Source organism: Mobula hypostoma, chromosome 4 (assembly GCF_963921235.1).
Source record: "Mobula hypostoma chromosome 4, sMobHyp1.1, whole genome shotgun sequence".
NCBI lineage: Eukaryota > Metazoa > Chordata > Chondrichthyes > Myliobatiformes > Myliobatidae > Mobula > Mobula hypostoma.
This window is the reverse complement of record NC_086100.1, coordinates 190,532,853-190,556,291: the sequence shown is the minus strand read 5'-3', so window position 1 is coordinate 190,556,291 and position 23,439 is coordinate 190,532,853. Positions and strand designations below refer to the sequence as shown.

At 44.1% G+C, this 23,439-nt stretch overlaps 1 protein-coding gene across 2 annotated transcripts in view; it reads right to left on the bottom strand.

The window, feature by feature from the left end:
* LOC134345844 (dedicator of cytokinesis protein 2-like) overlaps positions 1-23,439 on the bottom strand; it is a 1,258,793-nt gene that overhangs the window by 937,537 nt on the left and 297,817 nt on the right. For both annotated transcript variants that reach the window (XM_063047144.1, XM_063047146.1), the window contains 2 exons: positions 16,830-16,928; positions 3,132-3,204 (listed from right to left, as the gene is read on the bottom strand). In XM_063047144.1, the coding sequence (XP_062903214.1) occupies positions 3,132-3,204; positions 16,830-16,928 (172 nt within the window). The remainder of the gene's footprint in view (positions 1-3,131; positions 3,205-16,829; positions 16,929-23,439) is intronic.

Genomic DNA, 23,439 nt, shown 5'->3' with positions numbered 1-23,439 from the left:
ATGACGGTCTTCATTCTGAAGTGGCCCACAGAGTGAAGACGCCTGTGCGTGTATTTGTTTAACGTGTACCTGATGTTGCACTCCAAGAAGCACATGATACTTTTCAAATCAACCAACTGATTCCAATGGCATGGAAACCACGACGATTGGAGCTGATGGATTTGTTGCAGCCTTCATCCGCCTTCACAGCCGTTGAGTTCGAAGTAACTTCATCCGCCTGTTCCACCGTTGAGGTCTTGGTTGGATTGTTCTTTGTCAGGGACCTCACCCTCGACCTTACCGCCATGGGTGACCCTACCAGGAGCATAGCTCGAGATGGCATCGCTCTCGGGATCACAGGACCACACAAGCTTCTCCACCACGACAAGGTGACAATCCACAGAGATTACTAACATCAAGGAGGATCTACAGACGCACACTCCACAATTCAGAACAGTTTCATCCCTTCCACTATCTGATTTCTGAAAGGTCCACGAACACCACCTCATTATTCCTTTGCTATTGCCTTATTTGTTCATTTTGTTATTTTATAGCAACTTTATAACTTGCACTGTACTGCTGCTGAGAAACAATATATATCACAACATGTACGATGGCAATAATTAATGATTCTGCACCTGAGAATTTACAACATCTGAGATTACCTTAGAAATTGATAATTCAAATTCTTCCTTTTTTTTTATTGACATTCTAAACGTCATAAATTCTTTACACCTTTAGTCCAGAGGTAGATCACCATGATATTGGTCACTTACTGAAAAGGTCTCAAACCATTTCTTTAATTATTGATACGGTATTTAGGGCCGGTGGTGTAGTGGCGTCAGCCCTGGACTTCAAGACAGATTGTCCCGAGTTCAGATCTGGCTGGGTCCCAACCTGGGCAGCAGTAAGTATCTGTGCAGAAGAAAGGCCTGGCAATCTACTTCTGTATCTTGCTATGAAAACCCTCTGGACAACTACACTATCCGTAGGGTTGCCATGAGTCGACAGCGATTCGACAGCACTCATTGAAGCACGGCAACAAATCCTACAGGGAAAGGTCTATTTAAAAATGCTGTGGTTCTGTTGATATGAACATCTCCAATTGTTGTTTGGTGGCAGAAAATAATACAAGTTTGTACAAAGTATATGGTAAATCTGATATCCCACACTAAATGCTGGAAGAGCTCAGCAAGTCAAGCAGTATCTATAAACAGTCGATGTTTCAGGATGATGAAGGGTCTAAGCCCAAGACATTGACTGTTTATTCAAAGTCAAAGTAAATTTATTATCAAAGTATGTACTGCATATGCCTCCTCCATAGATGCTGCCAGACCTGCTGAGTTCCTCCAGCATTTTGTGTGCGTTGCTCAACACGGTTTGTTGCTTGACGCTGTTTGGGTATTGGACTCTGTAGGTAACTTTGTGGTATGTTTCTGCTTTCTGGTCACTCCTCTTATTGTTGCTATTTTGGCTGATTTTGAATCGGGGCAGCCTACGGTTACTAACACTGGGCTGAACTGAATACGCCTGGACTCTTTTGATTTTGTGTCTTATGTCTTTTACGTTATGTGTTTCTTGCTCTTTTTTTCTTACCATTTGCACAATTTGATTATTTTTTGCAAATGGAGTGCGAGGGGTTGATGTTTGTCTTTGAATAGGTTCCATGATTTCCTTTGATTTGTGGCTGCCTGAATCTCAGGGTTGTATACTGCATAGAAACTTTGATAACTTTGGCAGGATACTTGGTAGTGTGGAGGAGCAGAGGGATCTCGGGGTACATGTCCAGAGATCCCTGAACGTTGCCTCACAGGTGGATAGGGTAGTTAAGAAAGCTTATGGGGTGTTAGCTTTCATAAGTTGAGGGATAGAGTTTAAGAGTTGCGATGTAATGATGTAGCTCTATAAAACTCTGGTTAGGCCACACTTGGAGTACTGTGTCCAGTTCTGGTTGCCTCACTATAGGAAGGATGTGGAAGCATTGGAAAGGGTACAGAGGAGATTTACCAGGATGCTGCCTGGTTTAGAGAGTATGCATTATGATCAGAGATTAAGGAAGCTAGGCTTTTATTCTTTGGAGAGAAGGAGGATGAGAGGAGACATGATAGAGGTATACAAGATATTGAGGAATAGATAGAGTGGACAGCCAGCGCCTCTCCCTCAGGGCACCACTGCTCAATACAAGAGGACATGACTTTAAGGCAAGAGATGGGAAGTTCAAGGGGGATATTAGAGGAAGGTTTTTCACTCAGAGAGTGGTTGGTGTGTGGAATGCACTGCCTGAATCAGTGGTGGAGGCAGATACACTAGTGAAGTTTAAGAGACTACTAGACAGGTATATGGAGGAATTTAAGGTGGGGGGGTTATATGGGAGGCAGGGTTTGAGGGTTGGCACAACATTGTGGGCCGAAGGGCCTGTACTGTGCTGATTGATTCTATGTTCTATGTTCTATAATAAATATACTTTGACTTAGAATTTTTGAACATTTCCAGCATCTGCAGAATCTCTTGTGTTGCTGATATCCCAGTGCTGTTTTAACTTAGTACCTGCAGATAATGAAGGGTGACATTAATTGTCTCATTAGGAATTTCTCAGACTGTCACCGTACTCATTGGGAGTTGAAGGGTGGGTAGGTAGTGGCAAAATCCAGAGATGTACTGAGTGTTCCACCTCAGTGAGGGTTTCAGACAATCCAAGGTCAATACTGAAATCAGTCCTCATGTTATTCTGGGTAAAACAACATCCACTCAATTTACACTCACCACACAGGCAAAACAAAACTTTTAATTATGGTCATTTGCCAACATCAAGGAAGAATCAATAAACAATGTCAATACAAAAAGAAATACTGGAGTAAACTACGAGTCGCTGGAGTGTTAACCAATCAACATCTCTCATGCCACGAGGGTCACCACCCAGGCCTGTCAAACACATTGACTGAAGACAATCTGTTGGGTGGTTGAATATGTCCCCGAATGATTAGCTACTGCCTAATTTATATAATGGTCCAGTCTCTCAAGATTTGTGCCAATGAAAGGTCCCCCCAGAATTAAAGCGATCTAGTGAAGAGATGGCCAAGCCCCTTCTCTCATCCCACTTGAGTCGTCGGGGATGGATTTTAATGAGGATCTCCAGATAAATCTATACTTACAATCAGACGATGATCTGTGCTTGAATGTGAAGCGAAGATGTGTCCTCTGAACGTCCTCAATTGGAATAGCAACCTGGACATGGAAAAGTGATACAAACTAGAGTGAGCTGAGGGTGGAAATGACTGGCATGATGTTTGTTGGACTGATCTGCAGAAAGAACTTTTCAACCAAAGTCATCAGTCAGGGCAATAAAAAAAAAGGAGAGATGTTATGTTGCAGCTGTACAATCCACTCTAGCCTCTTACTTCTATTCAACTGCCTGTTACCTGCCCCCAGGTCCCCACATCCTTCCTTTTCTCCCATGGTTCACTCTCCTCTCCTATCAGGTTTCTCCTTCTTTTGCACTTTAACTCTTCCACCAATCACCTCCCAGCTTCTTACTTCGTACTCCCTTCCCCTGGCTTCACAAACCACCTGCCATCTTGCCACCTTGTACTCTTTCTGTCCACCCACCTTCTCATTCCAGTTTCTTCCCCCTTCCTTTGCAGTCCTGATGAAGGGTCTCAGCCTGAAACATTGGCTGGTCATACCCCTCCACAGATGCTGCCTGACCTGCTGGATTTCTCCAGTATTTTGTGTGTTACAGTATACTGCATTATGCCATTGTTTCCCTGGTCATCCCTCAATACACTGCTGTAATTAAATGATTTGTGCAGACAGATGAAAAATAAAGATTTTCACTGTATCTCAGTATATGTGACAAGAACAAACGGAACACCAGTTTTTAGTTCACCTCAGAAACAAACTGGAAATAAGTCATCCTTGATTATGTGAGACTGCTGAAGAAAAACAAAGGGACTAGTACTCTCTTATGTTGAAGACTGATGCAAAATAGGTTGTAAAGTCATTCATCAATCCCTTGTTTTCTCTCACTAATTTCACATATTTTCTATATTATGGACACTTATTTTGTTACCTTGTTCTGTTTAAATACTGCAGAACCTCCTACTATCTGTCCTTATATGTCTGGTTAGCTCTAGTTCCTCCCATCTGGTAGAACATAGCACAGTACAAACTCTTTGGCCTATAAAGTTGTGCTGGTCTATAATTTCTCTCATGCTAACACCAGCCCCTCTGACTCTCCCATCAGCAAGGCGGTCCCCAATTAACCCTGTAACCAGCATGTCTTTGGGACGTGGGAGAAAACAGGAGTGCTTGGGATAAACCATTTTGGTCACAGGGAGAACATGCAAACTCCACACAGACAGCACCGGAGGTGAGGACTGAACCCTGGTCACTGGAGTAATGAGGTAGTTCTTTTCTACGTGCCATGGACTATATTTTTCCTCTTTGTCAACCTTTTATTATTTAGAATTATAAAGTCACGGAACACTATGGTATAGAAACAGGCTCTTTGGCCCATCTAGTCCATGTCAAAATATTAATCTGCCTAGTCCCATTGACCTGTACACAGACCATAGCCCACCATACCCTTCCCATCCACGTACCTATCCAAATTTCTCTTAAACATTGAAATCCAATCCGCATCCACCACTTCTGCTGGCAGCTCGTTCCACACTGTCACCACCCTCTGAGTGAAGAAGTTTCCCATCACGTTCCCCTTAAACATTTAAACTTTCACCGTTAACCAATGACCTCTAGTTCTACTCTCACCCAACCTCAGTGGAAAAAGCCTACTTGCATTTTCCCAATCTAAACCCTTCATAATTTTGTATACCTGTATAAAACCTCCCCGCATCTCCTGCACTCTAAAGAATAAGGTCCTAATCTATTCAACCTTTCCCTTTAACTCAGGTCCTCAAGTCCCAACCACATCCTGTAAATTTTCTCTGCACTATTTCAATCTTATTGACATCTCTTCTACAGGTAGGCGACAAAAGCTGCACGCAATACTCAAATTTAGACCTCAGCAATGTCTTATGTTCCTATATATAACATCCCAACACAAGTACTCAATACATTGATTTATGAAGACTTCTGTGCCAAGAGCTTTCTTTATGATCCTATCTACCTGTGACACCACGTTCAAAGAATTATGGACCTGTATTCCCATTCCTTGTTGTTTATATAGTCTGTTCAATCTTATAATCTGCTACCTGAATTTGTAAACATTTTTTATTAAGTACAATATGTTACATCTATATTTAATTTACCACAGATGGTAGACTCTCCTCTACCATCTGTGTTGAGAACTTCAAGTTCCTAGGTTTGAACATCACCATTAGCCTTTCTTGGTCCAACCATATGAATATCACTGCCAAGAAAACTCAACAATATCTCTGCTTCCTCAGGAGGCTAAACAAATTTGGCATGTCTCTGTTAACTCATACCTATTTTGATCAAAATTCAAACTAACTTTATTATCAAATCACACATCTGTCACATATATGACCCTGATTCATTGCCTTGCAATTCATTCTCTTGTGGACATCCACAGTAAATACAAAGAAACACAGCAAAATCAATGAAAAACCCAAGATACATGGTCTTGAAAAACCCTTTGTCACATGGTGTGAGCAGAAATACCTGCAGTTAATGTGAAAAAGTCTAAGGAGCTGGTGGTAGACCTGAGGAGAGCTAAGGTACCGGTGACCCCTGTTTCCATCCAGGGGGTCAGTGTGGACATGGTGGAGGATTACAAATACCTGGGGATACGAATTGACAATAAACTGGACTGGTAAAAGAACACTGAGGCTGTCTACAAGAAGGGTCAGAGCCGTCTCTATTTCCTGAGGAGACTGAGGTCCTTTAACATCTGTCGGACGATGCTGAGGATGTTCTACGAGTCTGTGGTGACCAGTGCTATCATGTTTGCTGTTGTGTGCTGGGGCAGCAGGCTGAGGGTAGCAGACACCAACAGAATCAACAAACTCATTCGTAAGGCCAGTGATGTTGTGGGGATGGAACTGGACTCTCCCACGGTGGTGTCTGAAAAGAGGATGCTGTCTAAGTTGCATGCCATCTTGGTCAATGTCTCCCATCCACTACATAATGTACTGGGTGGGCACAGGAGTACATTCAGCCAGAGACACATTCCTCCAAGATGCAGCACAGAGCGTCATAGGAAGTCATTCCTGCCTGTGGCCATCAAACTTTACAACTCCTCCCTTGGAGGGTCAGACACCCCGTGCCGATAGGCTGGTCCTGGACTTATTTCATAATTTATTGGCATAATTTACATATTACTATTTAACTATTTATGGTTCTATTACTATTTATTATTTATGGTGCAACTGTAACGAAAACCAATTTCCCCCTGGGATCAATAAAGTATGACTATGACTATGACTAAGACAGGATGAACAAACAATCAATGTGCAAGACAACAAGTTGCACATATACAAACAAAATAATAATAATCAATAAATAAGCAATAAATACCAAGAACATGAGATAAAGTGACTTGGAAAGTGAGTCCATCAGATGTCGGGACATTCCAACATTGGGGTGCATGAAGCTGTGTGAGGTTATCACCTCATGTTTCCAGAGCCTGATGGTTGAGAGGTAATATCTGGTCCTGAACCTGGTGGGCAAGTTCTGAGGTATTCTTGTACCTTTTTCCCAATGGCAGCAGCAAGAAGGGAGCATGGCCTGGATGGTGGGGGTCCTTGATGATGGATACCACTTTCCCTCAGCAGGGCTCCTTGTAGATGTGCTCAATGGTGGGGTGGGCTTTACCTGAGATGCACGGGGCCATATCCAGTACATTTTGTAGGATTTTCTGTTCAAGGGCATTAGTGTTTGCATATCAAGCCATGATGCAACCAGTGTCATCGCACCTATAGAAGTTTTTCAAAGTTTTAAATGGCATGTCGAGTTCTCACAAACTTCTAAGAACGTAAAGGTGCTGCTGTGCCTTCTTTGTAGTGGCACTTAGACACTGGAGCCAGGGACAGCTTCTCTGAAATGATAATGCCGAAGAATTTAAAGTTACTGACCCGCTCCGCCTCTGATCCCCCGCTGAGTACTGACTCATGGAACTCTAGTTTCTTCCTCCTTTAGTCAGTAATGAGCTGTTTGGTTTTGCTGCCATTGAGTGAGAGGTTGTTGTAGCACCAATCACCCAGATTTTCAATCTCCCTCCTACATGCTGATTCATCGTCACTTTTGATTCGGTTAATGAATGTAGTGTTGCTGACAAACTTGTGTATGGAATTGGAGCTATCCTTAGACTCACATTGATGAGTATAAAGCAAGTAGGGAAGGGGACTAAGCTCACAGCCTTATGGTGCACCTGTGCTGATGGTGATTCCGAAGGAGGTGCTGCCAATTTAAACTGACTGGGGCCTGCAAGTGAGGAAAACGAGGATCCAGTTGCACAAGGGGGTATTGAGGCCTAGGTCTTGAAGCTTATTGATTAGCTTTGAGGGGATGATAGTATTGAATGTTGAGCTGTAGTTGATAAAGAGCATCCTGATGTATACATCTTCCCTGTCCAAATGTTCCAGATTGAGTGAAGAGCCAGTAAAATGGCACCTTCTGTTGACCTGTTGTGATGGTAGGAAAATTGGAATGGATCCAAGTTGCTCCTCAGGTAGAAGTTGATGTTTCATCACCAACCTCTCCGAGCACTTCATTGCTGAAATTGCTCCTCCATTCAGGGAGGAGAAGATGGCGGCGTGACGCAGCGCACGTGGCCTCTCTGGAGAAAAAATATCGTATTTGTTAAATAGGGGCCGTGCACAATCCTGATTTGATGGAGACGGACGCGAGAAGCACGGCCGAACATCTGGAGAAACTTCTGAAATGCACGGTTCACTGTCGCTGCTACTGTGCGATCGAGAATCTCCAGAGGGAAGGCCCCAAATCCTCGGCTTTGCCTATTGCCTGTTGCCAGGGCCGGGGTCGAAGTGCTCGGCAGAGATGGTGTTCGGTGTTCGGTGCTCGGTGTCGGAGGGCTGGTCGGAGGCTCGAAGTTTTCTGACAGACTAAGAGTCGGACTGTGGTCAAGTGCTCCCAAGATGCTGCATCGGCAAGTTTGCGGCGCTGGAAGCTCATGGCAGGGAGAGTTTTTTCCTTCTACCGTCTGCGTGAGATGTTGGGACTTTCAAGACACTTTCAGACTTTTTTTTACCGTGCCCATGGTCTGTTCTTCCATCAAATTACGGTATTGCTTTGCACTGTTGTAACTATGTGTGATAATTATGTGGTTTTTGTCAGTTTTTCAGTCTTGGTCTGTCTTGTGTTTCTGTGATATTACACTGGAGGAACATTGTATCATTACTTAATGCATGCATTACTAAATGACAATAAAAGAGGACTGCATGTCCTCTTAATCTACAAATGTTTGTAAATCTAAGTGCTACTGGATGATAGTCATTGAGGCAGGTTCTTCTTGGACACCGGCATGATTGAAGCCTGCTTGAAGCAGATAGGTACCTCAGACTGCCAGAGCGAGGGATCAAAGATGTCAGTAAACTCTCCTGCTAGTTGATCAGCACGGGTCTTCAGTGATCGGCCAGGTACCCCATCTGGGCCAGATGCTTTCAGTAGGTTCACCCTCTTGAGGGGAACTGTCACGTCAGCCTCGGAGACTGAAATTACAGAGTCAATGTACTATGGAAAGCATTCTGTCTTGATGCATAATGGATTGGTATGGCAAAAGCTCTGCATGTGACCACAAGAAACTGCAGAGAGTTGTAGATTTGCTAAGTATGCCCACAGATAAAGAATCTCAGGGTTGTATGAGGTGACGTGTATGTACTCTGATAATAAAATTTTACTTTGAGCTTTGATCTCAGCACATCACAGGAGCTAGCCTTTCCTCTATGACAACACACACAAAATCCTGGAAGAACTCAGCGGCTCAGTCAGCTTTTATGGAAATGAATAAACAGTTGACGTTTCGGGCCGAGACTCCCCTCTCTGTTTGAGCAAGCTGGTGCTTTTCTTGTCGTATGAGGATAATCGGAGTGAGTGAGGGCTTTTCTCTTTGGCGTGAAGGACAAGGGGCAACTTGCTAGAGGTACACAGCACAATGAGAGACGTAGATCAAGTAGCTAGTCAAAAGGGCAGAAATGGCTCATACAAGAGGGTATATTTTAAGGTAATTGGAGGAATGTATGGGGGGGTTTGATGTCAGAAGCAAGCTTTTTACACAGAGTGTGGAGTGTGTGGAACAACCTGCCAGGGGTGGTGGTCAAAGCAGATCCATTAGAGCCATTTAAGATTCTTAGTTAGGCACATGGATGACAGAAAAATGGAGGGCTATGTAGGAGGGAAGAGCTATATTGATCTTGGAGTAAGTTAAGAGATCAACACACATTGTGCGCTAAAGGGCCTATACTGTGTTCTGCTGTTCTATGTTGTATCTTCTGTGTTCTCACTGCCTCAGTAAAGCAGCCAGCATAATCTAAGATCCCACCCACCTGGGAAATTTTCTTTTCTCTCCACTCCCATCAGGCAGAAGATTCAAAATACAGAAAACACGTAGGACCAGGCTTAAGGACAGCTTCAACCCCGCTGTTATCAGACTATGTGCAATAAGCTGAACCTTTGGCCTCACAATCTACCGCATTACGATCTTGCGCTTCATCAATTAACTGCACTGCACTTTTTTGGTAACTTTTACACTTTATTCTAGCTGGCCAGTGGTGTAGATGAGGCTGAGTACAGGACTACGGTAGGAAACTTTGTCACATGGTGTGAGCAGATTTATCTGCCGCTTAATGTGAGAAAGACTAAGGAGCTGATGGTAGACCTGAGGAGAGCTAAGGCACCGGTGACCCCTATTTCCATCCAGGGGGTCAGTGTGGACATGGTGGAGGATTACAAATACCTGGGGATACGAATTGACAATAAACTGGACTGGTCTAAGAACACTGAGGCTGTCTACAAGAAGGGTCAGAGCCGTCTCTATTTCCTGAGGAGACTGAGGTCCTTTAACATCTGCTGGACGATGCTGAGGATGTTCTACGAGTCTGTGGTGGCCAGTGCTATCATGTTTGCTGTTGTGTGCTGGGGCAGTAGGCTGAGGGTAGCAGACACCAACAGAATCGACAAACCCATTCGTAAGGCCAGTGATGTTGTGGGGATGGAACTGGACTCTATGACGGTGGTGTCTGAAAAGAGGATGCTATCCAAGTTGCATGCCATCTTGGACAATGTCTCCCATCCACTACATAATGTACTGGGTGGGCACAGGAGTACATTCAGCCAGAGACTCATTCCACCAAGATGCAACACAGAGCGTCATAGGAAGTCATTCCTGCCTGTGGCCATCAAACTTTACATCTTCTCCCTTGGAGGGTCAGACACCCTGAGCCGATAGGCTGGTCCTGGACTTATTTCATAATCTACTGGCATAGCTTACATATTACTATTTAACTATTTATGGTTCTATTATTATTTATGGTGCAACTGTAACGAAAACCAATTTCCCCCGGGATCAATGAAGTATGACTATGACTGTGACGATAGTGGCATCAGCACAGGACTTTAAGACAGACGGTCCTGAATTCAAACCCGGCTGGCTCCTTGCACACTTTCCATCCGGCCTCGTAAAAAAGTCAAACGCTACGGAAATGGTAAAAATGCGGCCCGATGTGCCACAAGGCGTGGAAAGGAGCAACACACACTTTAGTGTACATGATTATTGTTTGGGCTTCTTCCAGCTCGATACACTGTGTAATGATTTGATCTGTACGAACAGTAGGCAAGACAAGCTTCTCACTGTATCTTGATACATATGATAATAATAACCAATACCATCTGTTCTGTGTGGTCTGTAAGCCCCCATTAAGCATCTGCCTCAGCATCTTGACTGAATGATCCCTTAACCAAATTTGTCAGCTCACCTTAGCTAGCTCTGTTTTCATGCTCTCCTGGCAGTTATTATAATAGGTTTAAAATGCTTGCCTTGGACTCATTCTTCCCTCCCTCAAATGCACGTAAAATTTAATCATATAAGTATTACCACCTAGGTCACTTCATGACAAGGTCACTAGTTAATCCCGTTTCATTACACGGGGCTGTTTGAGCATAGGTTACTCTCTCATAGCTCTAGAACCTGCTGTCCTTAGAAACTATCGTGGAAACATTCTGCAAACTCATCTACCTCAGCGGCCTGATTTTTCCAATTTATATGTAGATTAAACTCCCCCATGATTACCTCTGCACCTTTCCGACAAGCTTCCAATATTCCTTCATTGATACCATGACCTACCATGTGGGTACAAGTGACTTCTTCCCTTGAGTATTCCGTATTATCATACAAGCTATTTCTACACTCTGGCTTTTCTGAAACTTAAGGTCATCCGTCTCTAAGGTGCTAAAGCTGCTGTTAATTAACAAAGCTGCTTATCCATCTCTTCCTTTTCTTCCTCAACTTAAAAGTAGTAAATTGGTTTATTATTGTCACATGTACCGAGACATAATGAAATACCGAACTTGCATAGCAATCACACAGTTTAATTTATGAGAACAGTGCATGAGGTGGCACCAAGTAAAAGAAATACAGAATGTAAAAGAAAGTGTTACAGTTACAGAGAAATTGCAGTGCAGGCAGACAGTAAAGCACAAGGTCACAAGGTGGTGGATTCTAAAGTGAACGTGCCATCTTATTGTTAATCAGGAACCACTGGTAGAAGCTGGCCTTGAACTTAGTGGTACGTACTTTCAGGCTTTCGTATCTTCTGTCCGATGAGGGTGGGGGGAGAAGGGAGAATGTCCGGGGTAGAAGCATGAGAGAATAGGAACAGGAATTGGATATCAGGTCCCTCCATTCTACCCCACCATTCAATATGATCCTGGGTGATCTTCCCCAGTTCACCTCATTATGCCAAACCCCCAATCTGTCAAAAATATACCTGCAAACACGAGGAATTCTGCAGATGCTGGAAGTTCAAGCAACACACACATCAAAGTTGCTGGTGAACACAGCAGGCCAGGCAGCATCTCTAGGAAGAGGTACAGTCGACGTTTCGGGCCAGGACCTAAAATATACCTGCCTCCACTTTAAATACTTCTAATGAGTCAATGGTGGCAGGATGGAGATACATCTCTACCAAAGGAGGTAGTCTGCGGGTAACTCTTGGGCAAAGTGTAGCACCTGCTTAGCCCCCCCAGTCAGGACCACGTGAAGCTTTGGGAGCAGGTGGTGGATGGTCGTAGGGGCAGCTGGTGCATGTCACAAGTCCTGATTATGTGACAATCAGACAATCTCTGAAGAGTACAGATAATGGCTGAGTTCACCTGTATTGTAAAGACACTGCCCAGAGGAAGGCAAAAAAAAATTGTCAGAAGCAATCCTGGTCATGGATAGACCACAGTCACCCACGTCATACAACGTGGCATATAACAATCGAAGGAATGAGTCAGCCTCTGCACCTCTCTAGCGTAGAGAATAACAGAGATTCACCATCATTTGCAAGAAGAAATTTCTACGTAACTTGGTTCGAAAAGTCCCACTCCTGGAAATTGTCCCCTTGGGAATCTCCCACCAAAAAAAAGCTCAACATCTACCATGTTACGCCCTTAGCATCTTGGAGGACTCAGTCCTGATGAAGGGCCGCTGCCTGTTTATTTCCCTCTTTAGATGCGGCCTCATCAGTATCTTGCGGGCATTTCTTAAGAATGGGGCTGCAAGGGGAAAATAAATCAGTCATGATTGAATGTCAGAGCAGATTCAATGGGACGAATGGTCTAATAACGCTCCTATGTCTGATGGTCTGAAGGGATATTGACAAAATCTGGTGTTCGTCCATCATCAATGTTGATGAAGACCTCGACACATTGATGGTGTCAAGACTAGCGCGTGATTTGGATTTAAGCGAGGGAGAGTTGCGCAGTGTCAGCCTCACTCTCTCTTCCCAATTCCCATCTGGATCCAGTGGCAAGACAGAGTCGAGATGGCTGGAGATGCGACTGGGCACAGTGGATGACCAGGACGTCTTCTCCACGACGCTTGCAGAGACCGCCTTCTTGACCGTTGGACCTTCCATAGGTTTTGTCCGCTCAATCCGCCAGAGTCCATCTTCAAATGCTGGGATAGACAACTCCCTATCACACCGAGGGTTTGAGACCCGTCGGCTACCCTCACCTGGTTTAGCCGACTTGTCGAAGCCGTTAGCTGGGGTGTGGCCACTGTCGCATACAAACAGTTACAGGGAGCCACAGGTGAGAGCTGAGTGCCAGGTGGGGACCAAAGGTAGGCTAACCACCCTGAAAAGGACACAACATGTTCCCCCAACAGAGGTGCTACCCCTCCCTGACACCCCATACACAATATAGTATACAATATTGTATCTTTGGTGAAGATACATCTCTACCAAAGGAGGTGTAAGGCACTCCTTCCCTCCACTAGCCTGCAGGTCACCCTTGGGCAAGATGTAGCACCTGTATGGCACACGACCCCACCCCCCCCCCCCACCAGATCAGGGTCACTGATGCCACAGGAGCAGGTGGTGGATGGTCATATGAACAGCTGGTGCACATCACAAGTCCTGGCTATGTGACCACTGACACCAGGCATACGATCTCTGAAAAGCATTGAAAATAGCTGGGTTCACCTGCCTTGTAAAGACACTGCCCAGAAGAAGGTAATGACAAGCCAGTTCTGTAGGAAAATTTGCCGAGAACAATCATGGTCAGGGAAAGATCATAATCACCCATGTCATATGATACAGCTCATAATGAATGAATGAATGGAAACACAGAGTAGAGAAAGTCCCGAGAGAAAGATATGAAGATGGGAATTACTAAAGACAAAGATAGGGAGTTCAAATCTCGGAGTATACCAGCAGCTAAGACTAGAGTTCACAAAAATAATACAATAAGAAAGTCAGATCTGTATCCGAATGCACATAGCATTTGGCATTGAACTGATGAAACAAGAACCCAAATAAAAATAATCCGTTAGACTCTGTGGAGAGAGCGTTGCACGATCAAATAGTTTAGAATCTGAATATTGAACTGAAACTAGCCTTAGGGAGCTAAAGAAATAGGCTAGGTTCCTTTTGACCATCACCAATCCTCATTGATGCACCATAGAAAGCAGCCTATCCAGCTACACCACAGCTTAGCAGAGCAACTTCAATAAACGCAAAGAGCTGTCGACACAGCTTAGAACATCACAGAAACCAGACTCTTCCCTCCATGGACTCAGGCTACACTTCTCACTGCCTTGGGAGAGCAGCCTGCATAATCAAAGATCCCACCCTCCCTAGACATCCTTTTTACTCCCCCCTCCCATTCATGTACCTTGATAATAAATTGTCCTTTGACTTTGACAGAACTAGATAACTCTGTGATAGATTATTGCAGAATCTCGAGAAACACACAATGCACTGGAGGAACTCAGTGGGTCAGGCAGCATCGACGGAGGGAAGTGGACATTTGCCATTCCATACAGTTCATCTGAAAATCACAGATTTGAATTGGGAGAGATTAAGTGAGGAGAAGAGCAGAAGGCTGGTGATGCTACAGATGCTATCAGTTGGACCTCAACCGCTGTTCCAGAATTTTCCCAATGATAAAGTTTAAATTTAAATGTCATTCAACCATAGACATGCATATGACTAAGCATCATTCCATTAGGGACAAGGTACAAAACACCGTATATACAGTCACACACAGCACATAGTTACGATAGCACATACAGTCACAAGATAATATTAGCACAAGTCCCCAAGTGTCATGGTCTGAAGATTGATGGTGCATGGGATGTTGGCCTGGAGCCACGTTTCTGTGATAACAAGTACGCAACAGTTCCTCATCTCATGCTGCGCCAGCCGCAGATGAAGGCAATCCAGTTTGTCTTGCAGGGAGCAAACACACGGACCAATGGGAGAGCCAGAAGTGGTCAAGTCAGCATCTCAGGATGGCTGCAAGATCCTGATTCCAGCCCCTCTCTCTCATCAGAGGGTCTGTGCCTAAGCAACGTTCAATCAAATTCTCAGTGGGGTTACAACACTCCAAGCAGAGTACAGTGCGTTGGTGAGGCAACCCATGGAGTACCGCGCACAGTTCTGGTCTCACTGCTGACGAAAGGATATCACAGCACTGGAGGCAGTCCAAAGGAGATTCACCGACTAGTGCCTGAGATGAGAGGGTTGTTTGATCAAGAGAGGCTAGACAGATTTGGGTCTATAGTCTTTGAGGTTTGGAAGAACAAAGAATGACCTTAGATCAAATCATACAAGATCCTTAGACTCAAAAGTTCCTGCAATTGCTGGAAAACTTGAGTAATGCACACAATATGTGAGAGGAACTCAACAAATGAGATAGCATCTATAGAGGGGAATAAACAGTTAATGTTTTGGGCTAAGACCCTTCATCCTCAAAAATACTAATGGGGCATAATGTGGGAGATGTTGAGACGTTTCCTTCTGTGAGAGATTCTCAAATGAGGGGATGTTTTCAAGGAGCAGGCATTTCAAACCAAGGTACAGTATGTCAAAATTTCTTCCCACAGAGGCTGATGAATCTCTGTAATTGCTAGAGAGATGCAAAAGCTGAATAATTAGAAGCATGTAAAGTGGAGGTGGATATATTTTTGATAGATTGAGTACTTGAGGGCTCTGGCATAAGAAGGGCAGTAGAGGCTTGGAACAGATTGGCTATGGTCATATTGAATGGTGAGGCAGGCTGGAGAGACCTGATATCCAATTTCTCATGCTTTTGCCCCATGTTCTTCTCCTTCCCATTGGGCAGAAGATAAAAAAGCCTGAAAGCACATACCACAAGGCTCAAGAGCAGCTTCTATCCCATCAGACACTTCAATGGATCTCTTGTACTCCTGCCATCACAATCTGTCTCATTATGACCTTGAACTTTATTATGTACATGAATTGCTTTTTTCTTGGCAGCTTTTACTTTTTATTCTGCATTGTTATTGTTTTACCTTATTCTAACCCAATGCACTGTGCGATAATTCGATCGATAAGAACAGAATGAAAGACAAACTTTTCACTGCATCTTGATACATGTGACACTAATAAACCAATACCAATCTGACTCTTTGGACACTTGCTCACTGAGCCCGTGCCCCATGAAGGTTTGGGGCTGTTAAAGGAAGGAAACAAGAATAAATCAAGGTCTCTGAAGAAAATCAACTTCAGTAATAAAGGAGTGCAATGGAACCAGCATGTGAGCTTAGTGGTGTTCAGTACACAGTGTGCTGCAGGTGACAGACAGACACTCATTTCTCCTCTCAGTAAACTCGAGTGTTTTCCAATAGGCTGTGAATTACTGCCGTGCAATGACCTTCAGCTGGCAGACTCTTGCTTTAGAACATGTGAAATTCAGGGCAGAAGAAAGCCCACACTCCCTTTCCAGTTTAGTCCACCATTCACAGAGCATAAAACAGAACAGTACAGGGGCTGGGGCCTACGATTTTGTGTTGACCATTGAGCTTATTCTTAGATCAATCTAATCTTTCCCTCCTACGAAACCCTCCATTTTCTATCATCTATGTGCCTGACTAAGAGCTTTTTAAATACCTGTAATGTAACTGCCTCTACCACCGTCCCTGACAGGCACCCCTCACTCTCTATGCAATTAACTTCCCTTTGATAGCCCCCCTATACTTTACTCCACTCACCTTAAAATTATGCCCCCTGGAGTTAGCTATCCTGCCCTGGGAAAAGTCTCTGGTTATAAACTTGTTCTATGCCTTTTACCATCTTGTACACTTCTATCAAGTCACTTCTCATCTTCCTTTGCTCCAAAGAGCCCGTTTAACCTATTGTCATAAGGCATGGAACAATGGACAGAGTTAACATGAACCTCACACTGACCTTGACTGTCTCCATCCAGCGCTGTTGCTTCATCTGGTAGTACACCACGGACTGGTAGTCAGTGACAGGCTTGTCTCCAGCCCCCTGGCATATTGCATTCTAAACACCAGAAGACACAGTAAAATAGTTAGAGCAGCAATTTACAGAAAGCCCCGCTTTCAGAAAATGATTAATTGTGCTTGGCCCTTGTTTTCAGATAAAAGTTCCATCTCAGGCCGGTGCACGGATCAGAGTAGGACGTAAAACTGATTACCTTTTTGAAAAGCAGAGTGTGATGTTCTTGTGAAGCTGTAAAAATTACATTAGTTACAGAGAGACGACAGGTTATATGTTAATACGGACTAAATGCTCTGAGAGATAACATCCCTTTAGAGCAGGTGATACCTTTCTTCCTTTTGCAGGAAAGAGGAGATCAACAACACTGAGGAAATGAACCAGCTTTCTCCCATGTTCAGGCAATGTGATAAAGTTCTTCACCAATGTTAACTGCATCTCTGTGACTCTGCTTTGAACCCTTCAGTCAGAGGGTTCAGAGCACAGGTAGGAGGGTAGATGGGACATGGGCAGGGGTGGGGAGTTTTATAAAACATTGCAGCACAATACAGTATAGGCTATTGAACTCTGATGTTTTTGATCCAAGGTCCTTTCAGAAGTCAATAAAGAGCGACAAAACTTGTTGCTTCACGATCATTTCATTACGTGCTAATTGAACAAGGAGAATTGGAAACAGACAGGGACAGAGGACTAGGAGGGGAAAGGAAAGAAGAAATAAAGGTGGCGGGCCAACGTGTTCAGCTCTCTTTATATGACAGATGAGCAACATTCAATTTAAATAAATAGATAAGAATGAATCAATCAGATAGCCCCTATTCAAATAATGTGATACCAGAGAACTTTTTCAGAACTTGCAAGAAACTGCACTGGATGGAGACGGTCATGTGAGCCACTAGGGAAAACACTGAACAATTGTATAGACATACTGGGACCACTAGGAAACATACCAAACAGTTACATTTATGTAAATAATTACAGTATAGAGAGTAAAATACTATTAGCAGGCATAAATTGTTAAATTGCAAAGAAAATAACAAAAATACAGTCTAATCCAACAAGGTCATTCGGCCCATGACGTTAGGCCAATTATTAAACCTTCTATTAGATCAGTCTAGTCCTTTCCTTCTACACAGCCCTCCGTTTTTCTGTCATCCATGTGTTTATCTAAGAGTTTCTTAAATGCCCCTAATCTATCTGCCTCTATCACCACCCCTGGCAGGGTGTTCCAACCACCCACCACTTTATGTGTAAAAACTGCGCCTCTTCCTATAGATGCTGCCTGGCCTGCTGCGTTCACCAGCAACTTTGATGTGTGTTGCTTGAATTTCCAGCATCTGCAGAATTCCTGTTGTTTCTGAAAACTCCCCATGTTTTCTTCCAAACTACTCAAAATTGTGCCCCCTCGTATTAGCCAGCTTCACCCTGAGAAATAGTCTCTGGCTATCTATTCTATCCATGCATCATCACTTTGTACATCTCCATCAAGACACGCCGAAGAGAAAAGACCTAACTTACTCAACCGAACCTCATAAGACATGCTCTCTAATAGAAACATAGAAAACTTATAGCACAATACAGGCCCTTCAGCCCACAAAGTTGTGCCGAACATTTCCCTACCTTAGAAATTACTAGAGTTACCCATAGCCCTTTATTTTTCTAAGCTCCATGTACCTATCTAAAAGTCTCTTAAAAGACCCTATCGTATCCGCCTCCACCACCGTTGCCGGCAGCCCATTCCACGCACTCACCACTCTCTGCATAAAAAACTTACCCCTGACATCTCCTCTGTACCTCCTTCCAAGCACCTTAAACCTGTGCCATCTTGTGGCAGCCATTTCAGCCCTGGGAAAAAGCCTCTGACTATCCATACGATCAATGCCTCTCATCATCTTACACACCTCTATCAGGTCACCTCTCATCCTCCGTCACTCCAAGGAGAAAAGGCCGAGTTCACTCAACCTGTTTTCATAAGGCATGCTCCCCAATCCAGGCAACATCCTTATAAATCTCCTCTGCACCTTTTCAATGGCTTCCACATCCTTCCTGTAGTGAGGTGACCAGAACTGAGCACAGTACTCCAAGTGGGGTCTGACCAGGGTCCTATATAGCTGCAACATTACCTCTCGGCTCCTAAATTCAATTCCACGATTGATGAAGGCCAATACACCGTATGCCTTCTTAACCACAGAGTCAACCTGCGCAGTTGCTTTGAGCGTCCTATGGACTTGGACCCCAAGATCCCTCTGATTCTCCACATTGCCAAGAGTCATACCATTAATACTATATTCTGCCATCATATTTGACCTACCAAAATGAACCACTTCACACTTATCTGGGTTGAACTCCATCTGCCACTTCTCAGCCCAGTTTTGCATCCTACCAATGTCCCACTGTAACCTCTGACAGCCCTCCACACTATCCACAACACCCCCAGTATCCTTATAAGTCTCTTTGGCACCCTCCATAAAGCTTCCACATCCTTCCCATAATGAGGCACCCAGAACTGAACACAATGCTCCAAGTGTGGAATATTGAACTGCAGTTCAGTAGAGTGAACTTCCAGGTGAACGAATTTGATCTGAAACTTCAATGGCCCATGTCCCTTCACAGATGCTGTCTGACTCATTGAGTTCCTGCAGCACACTATCTGTTGCTTCTGACTCCAGCAAATGCAGTCTCCACATCAGCATTATCAAGATAGTCCTATGCTTTATCCGAAATCATGACATCGGAGCAGAACTGGGCCATTCAGTCCATCAAAGCTACTTCTACATTTATCTGCCTCCTCAATTTAGGGGCAATAAGAGATAGGCAATAAAAGCTGACATTGCTGGTGATTGTCCACATTCCATCAGCAAATAGAGAAAAAAAAATCCCCAACATAGACACGAGCGATTCTGCAGGTGCTGGAAATCTTGAGCAACACACACAGAACGTTGGAGGAACCCAGCAGGTTGGCAAGCATCTAAGGAGAGGAGTAAACAGTTAACACTTTGGGCCAAGAGGCTTCATGAGGACAAGAAACGAAGGAAAGGAAGAAGGTGGAAAAAGGACGCAGTGGGAGGCAAAAGAATCTCTCCTAGATGCTATCTGATAGTCAAACTTTGGTCTGTTGATCAATGACGCAGATCTCTGGCTGCAAGCTCATTAACAATCATCAGACTGATGTACACAACCCGGAAGACAATATGTCACCCTTGGACTCCACTCACACAGCAATGTAATTGGTAATTGGCTGTTGGTTTATCAATCAATTAAATAGTTCCATAGTATGACAAGATGGACTCTTGTCCTCACAATCTACATCATCATCATGTTGCACCTTATCGTTTACCTACACTGCACTTTCCCAGCAGGTTTTGCACTTTATTCTGCATTGTTATTGTTTTACTCTAACTCTTTATGCAATGATCCTATTGGTATGAACAGTACACAAGACTGTATCTCAGTACATGTGACGATGATGAACCAATTCCAGTTGGTAGAAAGGGATCTTGGGGTGAAGGTGAAAGATCCCTGAAAGTAGCACTGTCAGTGGACAGGATGATAAAGAAGGCATGCGGCCTGCTTGCACTCATTGGTCAGGGCATTTAGTGGAAAAGTTGGGGGTTATGACTCATGAATACCACGCGATCGAGGCCACATTGAGAGTATTGCATGTATTTCTGCTCACAATACTATAGGACGGATGAAGGGGCTTTGGAGCAGCTACAGAGGAGAAGCAAAGAACAAAGTGAACTTGTTATGCAATTACTTACATACAGTACGTCACCATCCACAACCCTGAGATCTGGTTTCTTGCAGGCATGCTCAGTAAATACAAGAACTATAATAGAATCAATAGGATGGACAACAACACGATGGACCCAACAGGACAGACAAACAACCAGTGTGCAAAAGACAACAAACTGTGCAAATACAAAAAAAGTAGTAATAATCATAATAATAATAATGATAAATAAATAAACAATAAACATTGAGAACATGAGACGAAGAGTCCTTCAAAGTGAGTCCATGAATTGTGGGAATAGTTCAGTGATGAGATGAGGGAAGTTATCCCTTCAGGTTCAAGAGCACAATGGTTGAGGGGTAACCTGGTGGTGTGGGTCCTGAGGCTCCTGTACCTTCTTCCTGATTCACCAGGAATTGGAATGCATTAGCGATCAGAAAAGGTTGGACAAATTTGGATTATTTTCTCTGGAATATTGAAGGCTACAACTTAACAGAAGTTTATAAAATTACGGTATATTCAGATAAGCCAAGGAGATGCAGCATAATGTTTTAGGAGGACAATACCAGGATTCCAACCCAGCAACTGTAAAGGAAGAGGGATTTATTTCCAAGGCAGGAAGGGGTGTGGTTTGGAGGACAACTTCCAGATGGTGATGTCCCCCATGTTTTTGCTACCCTTATCTTCCAGCTGGTAGAAGTGGTGGGCTTGGAAGGTGTTGTCTGAGTCGTCTCGGTCGATTGCTGCAGTGCATCATGTAGACAGTACAATCTGCTGCTACCGTAGACTGGTGGTGGAGTGAGTGAATGGCTGTGGATGGGGTGCCTTTCAAGTGGGCTGCTGTGTCCCGTTTGGTTTTGAGCTTCTTTTGTGTTATAAATATTGAGTAAGTGCAGATTGTTCCACCACAGACCTGATATGAGCCTTGTAGATGGTGGACAGAAATTAGAGAGATAGGAAGGAGTTACTCAATGCAAGATTCCCAGCCCCTGCCCTACACTTGCAGCCACAATATAAGAGCACCACATAACGTAGCGGTTAGCAGGATGCTATTAAGCTCAGGGTGCTCCAGAGTTCAGAGTTCAATTCCGGCACCATCTGTAAGGATTCTTCCCATAAACTGTGTGAGTTTCCCACCGGGTGCTCGGATTTAGAACATAGAACATAGAATAGTACAGCACAGTACAGGCCCTTTGGCCCACAATGTTGTGCCGACCCTCAAACCCTGCCTCCCATATAAGCCCCCACCTTAGATTCCTCCATATACCTGTCTAGTAGTCTCTTAAACTTCACTAGTGTATCTGCCTCCACCACTGACTCAGGCAGTGCATTCCATGTACCAACCACTCTCTGAGTAAAAAACCTTCCTCTAATATCCCCCTTGAACTTCCCACCCCTTACCTTAAAGCCATGTCCTCTTGTATTGAGCAGTGATGCCCTGGGGAAGAGGCGCTGGCTATCCACTCTATCTATTCCTCTTATTATCTTGTACACCTCTATCATGTCTCCTCTCATCCTCCTTCTCTCCTAAGAGTAAAGCCCTAGCTCCCTTAATCTCTGATCATAATGCATACTTTCTAAACCAGGCAGCATCCTGGTAAGCATCCTCTGTACCCTTTCCAATGCTTCCACATCCTTCCTATAGTGAGGTGACCAGAACTGAACACAGTACTCCATGTGTGGTCTAACCAGAGTTTTATAGAGCTGCATCATTACATCGCGCCTCTTGAACTCTATCCCTCAACTTATGAAAGCCAACACCCCATAAGCTTTCTTAACTACCCTATCTACCTGTGAGACAACTTTCAGGGATCTGTGGACATGTACCCCGAGATCCCTCTGTTCCTCCACACTACCAAGTATCCTGCCATTTACTTTGTACTCTGCCTTGGAGTTTGTCCTTCCAAAGTGTACCACCTCACACTTCTCTGGGTTGAACTCCATCTGCCACTTCTCAGCCCACTCCTGCATCCTATCAATGTCTCTCTGCAATTTTTGACAATCCTCTACACTATCTACAACACCACCAACCTTTGTGTTGTCTGCAAACTTGCCAACCCTTCTACTCCCACATCCAGGTCGTTAATAAAAATCACGAAAAGTAGAGGTCCCAGAACAGATCCTTGTGGGACACCACTAGTCACAATCCTCCAATCTGAATGTACTCCCTCCACCGCCACCCTCTGCCTTCTGCAGGCAAGCCAATTCTGAATCCATGGTCTGCTGTGCCATGGTCCACAGACATACTGGCTAGATGGTTGGTCTTTGTAAATTGTCCTGTGTATAAGCTGGTGTTCAATAGGTGGGTTGCTGGGTGGTGTGGCTCGTTGGGCCAGAAGGGCCTGTTCCTTGCTGCAACTCTAAGTAAGTAGATAGATGGATGAATGAATGAATAAATGAATGGATAGACAGAGTGATAGATTGGAGATTTGATAGAAGTATACAAAATTTGCGAGAGGTATAGATAGAGTAAATGCAAGCACAGGCTTTTTCCATGGAGGCTGGGTGGGAGTACAACTAAAAGTCATGGGTAAAGGGTGAAAGGTGAAAAGCTTAAGGGGAACGTGAGGGGAAACTTCTTCACTCAGAGAGTCATCAGAATGTGGAGTGAGCTGCCAGCACAAGTGGTGCATGCAAGCTCGATTTCAACATTTAAGCAAAGTTTGGATAGTTACATGGATGATAGGTGTATGGAAGGTTATGGACCCGGCGCAGGTCGATGACAGCAAGCAGCTTAAAGGCTTTTGGCATGGCCTAGATGGGCTGAAGGGCCTGTTTCTGTGCTGTAATTCTCTATGAATCTATGATTACATAGATAGGAAGGAA